The 13249-nt window shown below is 36.9% G+C and overlaps 1 protein-coding gene across 1 annotated transcript in view; it reads left to right on the top strand.

Annotated features, from left to right (window-relative positions):
- TRPM5 (transient receptor potential cation channel subfamily M member 5) overlaps positions 1–12923 on the top strand; it is a gene marked incomplete at both ends in the record, with an annotated part of 39408 nt that extends 26485 nt beyond the window's left edge. Inside the window, 9 exons of the mRNA XM_080345601.1 lie at positions 549–667; positions 1195–1327; positions 3747–3921; positions 6114–6282; positions 6954–7132; positions 8401–8533; positions 10576–10648; positions 11656–11746; positions 12826–12923. Of these exons, the coding sequence (XP_080201727.1) occupies positions 549–667; positions 1195–1327; positions 3747–3921; positions 6114–6282; positions 6954–7132; positions 8401–8533; positions 10576–10648; positions 11656–11746; positions 12826–12923 (1170 nt within the window). The remainder of the gene's footprint in view (positions 1–548; positions 668–1194; positions 1328–3746; positions 3922–6113; positions 6283–6953; positions 7133–8400; positions 8534–10575; positions 10649–11655; positions 11747–12825) is intronic.
- Positions 12924–13249: the final 326 nt, after the last annotated feature.

Raw genomic sequence — 13249 nt, 5'->3', positions numbered from 1 at the left:
GTTTGTTACAATTTATTTGAAATTATGCAGGAAGGCTATAACCAGAGGAGGTCATGGAAAATATTTGGATCAAAGTACATTTCATTATAAACCTGTAAAACATGAAGAGTGCCAGGCTAAAACCCAATTAAGAAACCCAACTCTTTGCTGAGATCATCAAATGTGCACTCACTGACAATTCCAGTATACAAAAGCCACACTGTTCCTGGTATTTAGACAGAAATGTATAGAAACTGAATTTTGACTGGAAGCTATTGTATTGTTTAACAGTCTGAATGCTGACAAAATTATAAATCAGGCCTCAAAAATGCTTAAGGTTAATACCACAAGAATAAAAATATTTGATTTTTTTCTTTTTCATCCAATTTTTGGATTTTAAGACAGTAATCAGAGCTTATGTTTTCAAGCTTTTTTCCCCTAATGCACTAGCAATTTGGTTTTGTTCTTTGCAATGAAAGAGAAAAAAGGAACAGGTATTACATTAAAACTCACAATTAAATAGTGAAACTGGAAACAGAACAATATTGATGATTATTTCTCTTTTTCAGAGTTTCTATACAGATGAAGACACAAATTTAATGAAAAAATTTAAACTATATGTGGAGGATAACTGGAATAAATGTGATATGGTGACCATCTTCCTTTTCATAATTGGGGTAACCTGCAGGTATGTATCTGTTCCCTGTGATGTGGTCAGCATCAGTAGCAGGGGCTATGTATGTCAGCTGACAGAAGAGTCTCATGGGCACGAAAGGAGAGGCTATGACATTTACTTTTACAAGCTTTGAAACATGTTTCTGCAATAAAAGCCTCTCAAATTCTGTGGAAACACAGAAGTTGCTCCAGAGACCAAAAAAAATACATGTTGGTATATTCAAACACATATACAGGGAAGCTTTGCTTTTTGTTTGTTTTTGCCAATCACTTTTAGTCAATGTATAATATTTTTATTAAAAAAAAAAAAGCAAAACCTCACTGAAGCCCAGACAGAGAATTGTCCCCCCATCTTCCAGCTATTTCGCATGAATGTACAGACATTATGTTACACTGCTCTTACCTGCTTATGCAACCACAGCTCTGAAGCACTTGCCTTTTCCTAACTAGGCTATGCCTGAAAACTGAGCATAATATTTGAGAAAATGCTTCTCCCAAGTACTTGCTGAGATCTGATATTTCATTTTTTATGTTCTGCAGGATGCTGAACTCGACTTTTCAAGCTGGCCGTACAATACTTGCCATTGATTTTATGGTGTTTACACTTAGACTTATACATATTTTTGCAATTCACAAACAACTTGGACCAAAGATCATCATTGTGGAAAGGATGGTGAGTGCTCAGTCTCTCTCAGGCAAATACTCGGGCTTTCTTAAAAACTGAGAGTATAAAATCTTCTCTTTATTGTTTTATTTTTAAGGCTTGTCATTTTAAATACATTCCCTTCTTTATCATGAGCATTAGATGAAATAAGTTTGAAACAGATCCTTCCAAAGAGCTCTGTAGTATAATAAGTTAGTCACAATTTACTAATCCTTCTACCTTACCTAATCATTTATCCTCAGATCTGGCAAATGAAGAGTGGAGTGTCTTTGACTTACTGCTGTTCCTCCTGCTTTATAAGCTGTGTGCATTCAGAGCACAGACCTCAGACAGATGACAGGCCATTTACAGAAGGGCACGGCACTTACTGAATGACTCTGCTCCGCTTGGGGAAAGAGATTGTTATTCGCAAGTAGTGTGAAAATAAAATTCTGGAAAAAAAGGATAATTGCAAGTTTCCCACAGGAGTTATTCTTGTATTTTGTAACTCCAAGTTACAATGAAAACATATTAATACTTTGTGAGCATATGTTGGAAAATGTTGATAAAAGATTTTTATTTATTACCGCTCTCCGTCAGGAAATGAGACATTAGGAATACAGTTACTGTGCTTGGGTATGTTGAAGTAGCTTTTTATTTAGGCATGTTAATCCTCTAGGCCAATTAGCTCATGGTAACTGATTAATTGGAGTTCGTCTAATTGTAAGTGCTATTATAGAATCTACAAATATTTGATTTGTGACTCACAACAGAGCTCAGTAAAAGCCCTACAGTCTAAACAAGCCTATATATTGAATAAACATAACTACCAACTATTTGGATTTGTCTACAAATGCAATAACTGGAACTCTAACATGACATTTGCTTGGAGTAGCAAAAAGGTAAATGGCAAGTAAATATTTGTTCTTGAACATTATCTAGCTTGCAGCATTAGTAGACTTTTACTGTAAGAGTACAAGTCAGATCTCCAGTTCCTAACCCTTCCTTACTACATACCAAACTAAACCAGGGCCTGGAACAGGTATGGTGATGTGTCTACTGTGCTGGCAGCTGAAGCCATATGAGATAACACAGAGATTAAGAAGATGCAAATGGGAACATTAACAGCAGTCTAGACAAAACCATAAAATGGAACCCTTCATCTTCCCCCCATCCAAGCCAGCCCAATGCCTTACCTTTACTAGTTCAATGTTGAACCTTACAACAAATGAAAGAACAGTGAAAGTTATTTCAGTCAATGATACCTTCTTGAAAAGTTCATCAAATGGGCTCAAGCAAGATCATTTCCCTTACTTAAACAGAGAAGCAATCCAAGATTCTCTAATCGTCTTTCTCCTTTTCAATTGTGCTGCAGAATTGCTGAAACAAGTCTGGTAGCCGCTAAAATGGGAGTTCAATGCCAGAACAACACCACTGCTCTCTCTTAACTACATCACACTTACAGTCCTGCAGCATTGCTGAATTTTAAATCATCCAGAAAATAAAACAGATTGGTGAAAGTCAGAGAGACATAAGCTATATCTTGCCTAGCTTAGATACCTTTTTTCTTAAGAGAACTCCAAGTAATCTCCTGGAGGTCTGAAATGTCTGCAGGTCTGTTACCCAAAAGCACGGGTAACTGCAGAATCCAGTAATCTAATTGAAATGTATCTACAGTCCCTAATGAACTCTGTCAGATTAGATGGGAAGAGGATGAAGTGTTCCTCTTCCACTAGGGAAAAAATATTGCACTTGAAATACTTATTAGACCATTTTTTTTTTTAAGTAAGTGTTTTAGGATTCAATTACTTCTGCTTCTGTAGAGAAACACAATGTTTAAAAGCAGGAAGTTCTGAAAACAGTCCCTCAGATGCATTACTTAGCTTGAAAACCCAAGACAGAAGCTACCTGATCCTGCAGTGTCTGCTGTACCAGTGTTCAGTAATTCATCAGTGAGCACTGGCTGTTGCCAGGATTCACTGCTGCAGCAGAACTCTTGTAATTCACAGTAAAGCAGTTGATAGTAGCGAGATCTCACCAAAAATCTGGATTTTAAATTTATAATGAGATTCACTTAAAAGGTAAAATGTGTTTCATTTTTAAATGTTAGATGATTGAAAAGCACGGTTTTAATTTAAAACATGTCTTTATCTAAGCAAGCTGTCAAAGAAAAACAGCAAACGAAGAGTATAGTGTTAAAACATGTCTTTATCTAAACGAGCTGTCAAAGAAAAATGCTGATTACAGGCCAAGAGCAATATGATAACAGCAAGGTCAAGAGAGGAATTCTGTGCATGGAACAGTGTCCTATTCCACCTCCTTTAGCCTAAACAAGCTTGTAAAGAAACAGAATTATTTAGGCCATTTTCATATAGAAAGACTGCTGTTCTCTGATTATATTATTACAGTCACCTCTCCTCCTTTTCTCCCCTCTCCCTCTCTTTTTTAGATGAAGGATGTTTTCTTCTTTCTGTTTTTCTTGAGCGTGTGGCTTATTGCCTACGGTGTGACAACTCAAGCTCTGCTTCATCCCGATGACAGCCGAGTGGAATGGATATTCAGAAGGGTGCTTTATCGTCCCTACCTTCAAATATTTGGCCAGATTCCACTGGATGAAATAGACAGTGAGGAAATTTCTTTCCGCCCTAACTTGGCCATTTTTGAATGCACACTTCCGATTAGAGCCTGGAATTCCTTCCCAGTATTGTCTCTTTTTTTTTGTCCTTCAGGCCAAAGCTTTCACATTACCATGATATAAATAGTGTATTTGCAAAGAGATAACGTGCAGCATGGAATTACATTAGAGCATAAGGGCTGGCCGTATTTAGACAAGCTGTCTGAAATATTCACACAAGGATTTGCAGTTTTAAAGGCTGGCATACCTTCTTTCACTTCAATCCATTTCTGTCCAGTTGAACCTAGACCCAGATAACCCTGTGTAAACTGAAATAATAGCACCTCCATACATTTTGGCAGTAGTTTAATGTGAGAGTGTTAAAGGAGTACAGCTCTGCCCATAAGCAAACACTTATGTTTTAGAATAAATATTCCTCTAGAGAGTTTGTATTGACTCTGGAGGTAAAGCTACCCAAATCAAATAAAGCTAGTAATTGCATATGTGCGATATTTCAAACAAAACAACATAAAAATAATCACAACACATGGAAATACTTGGACATAAAGGTTCAGAAGGCAGCATTTCTGATAGGTAAGAAGGTAAAATACAGGTTATCTCCCAGAGAAGTTGGAAGTAATGCCACAGCATTAGCCAAAATAACAGTGCTAAATGTCAGTGGCAATATCGAAGTAGGATCCAAGCTTGAGGAAATATGGATGTAACCAAAAAAATCCCATAGGCCGATGCAAACCAGTAAACATTCTTTCAAGTTCACTCTGCTTAATAAGAAAAAGCATATGCCTTAGAAAAGCCAAAAAAGTCTGAATGAGACAAGAGAGTAGGGGTGTGATTTATCTCAGTTAACCTTAAATGTCCATAGTGTAAGCATGCACAGCACAACCAGACACTCTTATTTCCATTAAAGTAATTGGAGAGAAAAAAGTATTTCTGGAATAGGATTCATCTCATTTGGAAACAGGTCAGATGTAACATCCCCTAGAAATATGTTTCTCTCTATCGAGACTCCAAAGGATAAATATCTGCTTAAAATATAGAGAAAAAAAGAATTAATTACACAGGTAACTTCCAGAAGGGAGTCATTTGTCCTTGGGCCCTCTGGGGCTTATTCTGTTTAACATCTTTATGAAACACACAGAAAAGGAGATGGGTAATAAGGAGGACAAAATTTGCTGACAAAACCACATTACTGGGTAGTAAAAACTAAAGCTGACACCAAAGAGTTGCAGAGGACCCTCATGAGTGCTAAATCATCAAATAAAATTCAGTGAAGATAAATATAACATAATGCACTTGGTGAAAGCAGTCCCAGCTGTGGTGAACTTTGACTTAAGTGCATGCTCTAAGGAATATGGTTGTGGGGTTATGCATGACAGTGTGGAAAAAACTACAAGCGTGAGGACTGCAAAGGCACAATTATGTGGGGAAACACAACTGCTATATACTCAAGGGCAGATTGACTTTGGGAACTCGAAACTAACCTATAAAGGATACAGCTTTTGCAATACAATCCCCCTTTGCTGAATGTTACTAAAAAGCCTGTTGTGACAGCTATTGGAGGTGTGCATTCTCCTAAAGTTGCAAACTTCTCGCATATTAAAGCAACATCTCTTCATGTACATGGCATGTTACGCTTTCACAAAATTAAAGACATTGGATATTAATTCACATAATGATCTTTCAACTGCAAGAGCAAGCTCAGAAGCTCAAGCAGTCAAAGAACTGTCCTTATAGGTTTGAGACCTGTATTTACGGTCCTGCTGGACTGCATAAAAATACTACCACAATATTGGGTTTAAGCTTTTCATGTTTGTAAAATATTCAGAACAAGATTATGCTGCTGTTTGTATGCAGCCAAGATTAAATCTCATTTTTGTAATTAACATCATGATTGTCCTTGATTTGTATCTTAACATGAAAGGTACTAAATATACACATCCATCCATGTCACTAGTTCTTAAAAAAATACATGTTTAGAGATACTAATTCAATTTTTATTTGCATTGTAATAGCTATGAAATGCAGCACTTCAGACCTCAGGAATAATTTGTAATTCTTGCCATTCTTTGTTGAAAGCCAGAGATTCTGCTCACCCAAATGCAAAGCTTTTGTCTCCACTCTAAGAAATGCACGTGGCAGTAAGATTTGTCAAAACTATTATTTCTCTGTCTTCCTTTGCAGCATCACGAATGTATCCCAGGAACTGCACGTTTAATCCGCTGCAGATTCTGCAGGAGAACTCACCGTCGTGTCCCAACAGCTATGCCAACTGGCTTGTCATACTTCTGTTGGTCATCTTCCTACTGGTCACAAATGTTCTCCTCATGAATCTCCTGATTGCTATGTTCAGGTAAGAGCAATTTCTGTAGGAATCAAGACGGAGGCTGCAAAGGTGAAACTGAATGCCCACATTTACTACATTGCTGTTGGCTGTTCCTTTTGAATACACTAGTAATTTTCCTAATTAATATTATTTGGGGAGAGATAGATAGATAGATAAATAGATAAGCTTCTGTGATTATATAGTTCCTAAGTTCTCCTCATCCTTACTCTAGCCCCATTAAAGACAAGAAGCCTCTTTTACTGCTAAAATTCAATTAAACATGCATAGGAGGATCCGGATCCCTGGCTGTGCTGCAGCACAAGTCTGCAGGTGCAAAGCAGCTGTAAACTTGGCAGACTTAACACTGGATAATCTGCAGATAGGAGAAATGCTTGATGTCACCACAGCTAATAATGATTCATTTGGTTGGAGAAATGACATGGCATGTCTGCTGATCTTGCCTGAGTGAAATGGAATTACTTTTCTTTTAAAAAAAACCCTAATGTATTTTTTAACGTTTGAGGACTGCAACTGCAATTATTTTAATATCTAAGAATTTGCATAAACTTTAAATTAACACTACTTGCTGAACTTGCTGTTCCTTTTTTAAAGTAAATGTGGGACTAAAATTTGTAATAATAAGCTTTAGCTTGTTGAGGTAGAAACAGTTATATACTTTTTTTCCCCCCCAATTACAGTTACACTTTTCAAGTTGTTCAGGGCAACGCAGACATTTTCTGGAAAATTCAGCGCTACAACCTGATTGTTGAATATCATGGCCGGCCTGCCTTAGCACCACCATTTATCATTATTAACCACATAACTCTGGTTGTCAGAAGAATCTTCAACAAAATGGAACATAAAAAAGAACATCTGGGTGAGTTGTTAACAAGCATCCAGCAACTGGAGACCCTGACACTCCCCTAGAACATTCTGCATACGCAAAGCAGAAGAGCAATTAAGATTTCCTTAAGCCAAGAAGCACAATTTATTTTTGACAAAGAGTGCCAGGAGAGTACAAATGAAAAATTAAGGCTTATAATGTATCCTGTACTATATAGCGTTTCCCACAATGCATTTCTTTATGCACCATAGTTACTACAACCAAGGTGTCAATATAAAACTGGTTAAAGGGGTTTGATTCCTGACCACACAACAATGGATAGGTTTAATGAATAATGACTAGTTATTTCATTTTCTCCTGAATTTTAGTAATTATTAAGTACAGACAACTCTAAAAACATATGCCAAGTCTAAAAATCTACTAGGATCAGCGGAATTCCCTAGTACAGAGATGGAAAGAGAGCGAGCACACTTAGAAAAATGGTGGTCCCTTAAAAGTTACTGGTAAAAAAGCAGATGAAGTTCAGCTAATTACAGAAGACATTTGAGGGCTTTCTATAGTGATTTCAAACTTGGCCCATCTAGTTTAATAGTGTCTGATAATAAACCTATTTACTCCTCATGCACAGGCCAATAATGGGCTATTAAAGCATAATGGACCTGGATATTAAAGCATACTGCCCAAGATTCTTAATTTTTAAAAATTTTTTCTTTTCCCCTAAGCAAACAAGTACCTGCCTGCTCAGGTTATAGATGCAGCAGTGTTGGGAGCATGCAGCCAAGTGTGCCCTTTTACCAGTTTTCAGGAAGATACAAAACTAGCATGTTACATTCAAAATATGTCTGTGGAATTGAGGTCTGTTGTTGGCTGTGACACTTGACAACAACAAGCTTTATATTTCAAGGTGAAGGAATTTTTTCAGGTTTTCCTCCTGTTTTTGATTGTCCTAATAAAAAAAGATTAGATGATAAACCACATCTGAACATAAAGCTCTGCTCGTTAAACAATTTGGGGCTAAAATATGTCGTAAGTCCAGGCAGATTGTAAATGAGTTTAAATGGAACGACAGATACTGGTCCATGCTGTTCTTTAGAAAACTCATATCCAACTGCCAAAAAGATCTGCCTTCCATCACAAGAAAAAAAGGAGAAAATACTTATTTTATACTGCATTTTCATAACATGACACTCCTGCAATGGCAAGACTCGATTTAGCTTTAGCATAGCAGCCTTCCACTACTAGTACAAGAGAAAAGGAAGTAAAATATAATTCTTAATTTCTTTTTTTTTTTTCTCCTATAGAAAGAGATCTTCCAGTTGGGCTCGATCAAAAAATCATAACATGGGAGCTCATGCAAAAAGAAAAATATCTTGGAAACCTTGAACAAGAAAGGAAGGAAAGCAATGAAGAAAGGCTGAAGGCCACGTCTAATAAGTATGTTATTCTGACCCACAATAGTTGTACGTTCCAAGTCTTCAGCTTTGCATGAGATAAACATTCAGGTGCTTCTAAAGCTTATATGAAGAGTCCAACAAGAATGCAGTTAGACAGTATGCAGTCTGTGAAAAATGTGAGAAGTCAACATCACTACAGTATTAGAAGAGATTTTGGCATTCTTGATGTACAATTACAGGGCTGTAAACTCCAGCCAAATCTGCAGTCAAGGTCATTGACAATAATTCTCATAGAGAAATGGTGGAAGAATAGTTCCTTTCCTACAGTGCAGTGCATGTCCTTCCATCCCTGTAAGAATAAAATGTAGACTTTTGAATTAGACTTTTGAATGGAAGTTTAGGATATCTTGAATTACCTCCAGCCCACAGATGCAGAAGAACAACTATTTATGGCTTTATGCTATGAAACTACAGTTTTCCACAAGAAATTAATGATATTGTCTCTAAAATTGTATTTAATTAAGTCTCCATTTAAATACTTCTCTATTTTCCCACTAGGAATACCACTTAAATTGGTTTAGCATTCTAAAGAAATAATTTAGAAAGTGCTAAGTTATTACTCAGAGGTTTATTCTGAATGAGTAAATGTTTACTTTGTGTCTTTAAATGATACAGAAAATAGTTATAATGCAGGGAAAACAAACATCTAAGGCAAAACTGAAAGCTAGACAGCAAAGCCTTCTTTAAAGAAGCTTTTCTCACCAGTTTCAGCTGTTGCCTCTTATGATATAACTGACTATTATCATTAGAAAGTTCCATGGATATGTTCTTGCGCCATTTTCTTTCTGTGCTGTCCTTCAAAACAAAACTCCCATCTGTCTAACTCACAGAATGGCTGGAGCCCAGAACAGCGTACTTGAGTATGTTCCTGGAAAATACTCTTCTAATCTACATAAACTCTTAATTCATAATAATTTAAAATTATTCTGTTGGCACTAACTTTATTCTCATAAGCAGATCACTGACAAACCGTAGGAATGAGAGCTCAGTTGCTGAGATCAAGCAATATATACGTGTACAAATGCTTCCAAATAAAGGACACAATTATATTCTTTCTAGCTTTGCACCTAAAAAGCTTTCAAGGTGTTACATTGTAGATGAAGCTACTGCTTGGAAAGGAAGAGTCAGGATTAGTCTGGCCTAACAGTATTTCTGGTACAGCAGAGCCAGAGACTGGAAGAGGTCTAGATGAACACCCCTATACCCATGGCTTTTTATTTTTGCTCTTAGGCGGGAGCAGTGTGTATTTCAAAGCTTATGACACCCTCAGAAAGTGATTCTTTGAACTTTGCATTGAACCAGACCCAAAATGCATTAGACCCATCCAGCAGCAGTTTTTTCACATAGACCTGAACAGAACTTAACCTGTTAGAAGAAAGTCTGAAACAGCAGTTAGGAAAAAGCAGAGAGGGATTGGAGAAGCCTACACAGAATCGGATGCTAAGAATAAGGAACTGATGGCAGAAGAGGTAAAGGATGCAGAAAGCATGCAGACAATACATCAGATTGGAGGCACTATATGGAAATTCTCTGCACAGCCACTTTGGACTGCGTAGAAAAAGGGATTTAAATGTCAAACTAGTTTCCAAAAATGAAACCTCATCTAAGTTTTAAGTGGCTCATCTCCCAGGATCAGTCTACATTTGGTACAGATGTGACATTAGTGGCTGGAGGGACAGAGCTGGACCTAAGGCTCCTTTCTGCTGTCCTTCATTTCCACAGCAGCTGGGGCTGAGTGGCCCTTGCCAGGAGCTGAACAGCTGCTGATACCTGTGAGAGTTTATCCCGAGTCCCTGGGCAACAAGTGTGTGAGAGTCCCAGAAATGCTGTTATGTTTGATAAATACTTGCAGGGACACCTCAAAAGGACAAAACTTTTAGGGGGCTCTGGGATGTCTCAGCAGCACAGAACTGCAAGTGAGGGGTCATAGCTCTAGCAAGTGATGTGTTGTGTTTTAGGATTTCTTCTGAGGCCTTTCCTTTTGTTTTTTTTTTGCTCAGTGTGTCTGCTTTGTTTCCACAGGGTGGATAATTTGTCCAAATATTTTAGTGGATTGAAAGAACAAGAAAAGCGATTTAAAGTTATGGAAGCCCAGGTAAGTAGTATTTTTATATGCATTTATATTAGCTTGTTTCTCCCATGTTTCTCTCATTTAATGGTGGTTTGGCAGACCCTCTTTAGGGATTAAGGGAAGGATAAACGGATCTGCGGTATTATTTCACTTTCCTTATTGTTTTCTCTCTGGTGATATACGTATGTAAAGAAACATTCCTGACCTCCAGTAGAAAGAATACATCATTTCTTCCTCATTTTGCTAGTCTACTTGACAAGTGTTTATTTCCTTCATTAAGGAAATGCTTCATTTCCCCCTCTCCAATCCTTTCCTTCACCCAACCTTTTCTTTCTTTAAAACCGACCACTTGGAATATATTATACCCATATTCTGGCTGATGTGACCTAGACTAATCTTCTTGGACATCAGCTTTTCTAATTTTCTTAGATACCAGATACCAGCTTCTCAAAGGGAGTGTCTAACATACAAATGTGAAGCATAAATAATAGAAGGAAATTGTATCATGAGCTTTTGATGACAAAACCTTGAAATATAAACAAACATTTTTTAAACAGTCTGAAAATGCTCAGCATTACCATGTGCTACATAGCACAACAGTTATTGTTTTCTTTGTGCCTAGAACTCTCCAGTGTAATTTTGACCTCACTGAAAGTTCCTTATCTAAATAGTGCCATTGCAGTTTCCCTCTCCTTTCTTATCCATTTTATGGCTTCCTGAAAAAAAAGTCATGCTATTCAATGAACAATGTTGACACCAAATACAGGTCCAACAGGAACACACAAGAAATGCTTTAACAAGTTTGTGCCAGCTTGAGATAATGCAATATTAGGTATTTAATACAAATTTTCCTCTTCCTTTAATATATAACTTCCTCTAAGACAGTTCAACTATTTCTAAAAAAGTAAGAGAAAAAGTGGTATTTCTGACGCTGCTTCAGTGTGCTGCCTAGATTATCTTTCCTGCAAATTTAAGAATGGGTAGAGCACTGCAAAAATTAGCTGATGAAGAAATCACTACATATTTTGTAGATTTGCTACTGTACAGCTGTTATCTCCTCAATGGCAGAAGTTCTAACCCAAACCAACCTCTTGTGTAACCAACCAGCTTCAAACTATTCATGTGAGTATTGAAAACAATAATAGAAATGCTAATTCATACGGCTGAACAATTTAGTCAAAAAACGCAAGGAAAAAAAAAGATTGGAAAAGAACCACATAGGGAGGTGAAGGAGGTGCAGAGGAATATACCTAGAGATAATGGGAATATAAACAAGGAACAGAATATTCATACTTCAGAATGAAAAAAATACCTTTTGTGAAGTATATTTAAAAGGCTTATGGAAAGAACTAGCACTTAGTGTGGGTTAGAATGATCTCACCCAACCTTTTAAGGATGTAAGCAGCATTTCTTAAAATGATTGTGTCTTGGTGGTTTCTTGAGTCAATGAGATAGAACTACCAAAGTATTAGCAAAACATTTATTATGGATAACAAGTCATTTAAAAAAAAAATTGAGCAAACCTCCTACTTTGTTTTAATCAACACAGCTCATTTGCCTACAGAGCTGAAACTATTTACGTCAGTTAAAAATCTTGTCCTGTGTCCCAGGGCTCCCCCGTTTGGCATTTAAAACATCAGAGACAGAAACAGATTATTTGTCAGCCACCACAGGATATCCAACACAATAAAGATTTTGGATCTTCTTCTTAATGATCTATCTCAATATCTACCTATTACTATCTATTGCATAAAAATATCTCCAAAACCCATAAACTGAACACATATATACTATATGGGAAAAAGAAGTAGCTGCAAACTCAGCAAACTTGTGATATGACAGGACCTCAGATCACTCAGACTCAAACTAACCTCAAAGTTGACGTAATTCTGGTAGAAGCTTATAAAACACATACGTAAATTCCTTCATTATCAACATTCCAGTAAAAAAAGCATCCTGTAGCATGTTCCCCAGATGTTTTAATAACTGTAATTGCATAAAAATCAGAAACTTAAATAGTTGGAAAAATAAGGAAGAAACCTGTTTCTGTCATTTACTGAGCAAATGCAAAGTAGTAGAATCTACAGTATCTTTTTACCATGGATTATTTTCAACTTTTTAAAGTTTCTTAGGTAATTACTATGATGTGCCCATTGTCCTAAGGCTTTTAAACAAGCACATGGCTTTTACAATCCTATTAGGTGTGATGAATGCAAACACAGACACGCCTTTGCCAGGAAGAAAAGAAGAAGAGTGTGCAGATCAGTCCAAGAGTGACATCACATTCATTGATAATTAAATTACACTCTCATTTCTTCAGATTAAACCTTTTGTCCTACTGAACTACTATAGAAATAAAATCCTAATCTCACAAAAGCCTTTATACCAAGCACTGTCAATGCCTGACACTACTGAGATTTCTTGGTCTTCCTCCTTCAATTTCTTGGGCTTTCTTCCCTCCTGCTCTTATATTGTTTGGTCCCTTGTCCAAAACTCCATTCCACAAATCACACTAAAAACTTTCTTCTCCAGGGCGACTCTACCACCTTTAGAAATTACAACCTGCCTTCCGTTCTCCAAATACCACACCCTCAGTCCAACATCACATTGCTCATTTCCACATTT

This window comes from Nesoenas mayeri, assembly GCF_963082525.1.
Source record: "Nesoenas mayeri genome assembly, chromosome: 5".
Classification (NCBI taxonomy): domain Eukaryota; kingdom Metazoa; phylum Chordata; class Aves; order Columbiformes; family Columbidae; genus Nesoenas; species Nesoenas mayeri.
The sequence above is the reverse complement of the archived record's forward strand: the minus strand, read 5'-3'. Positions and strand labels throughout refer to the sequence as shown.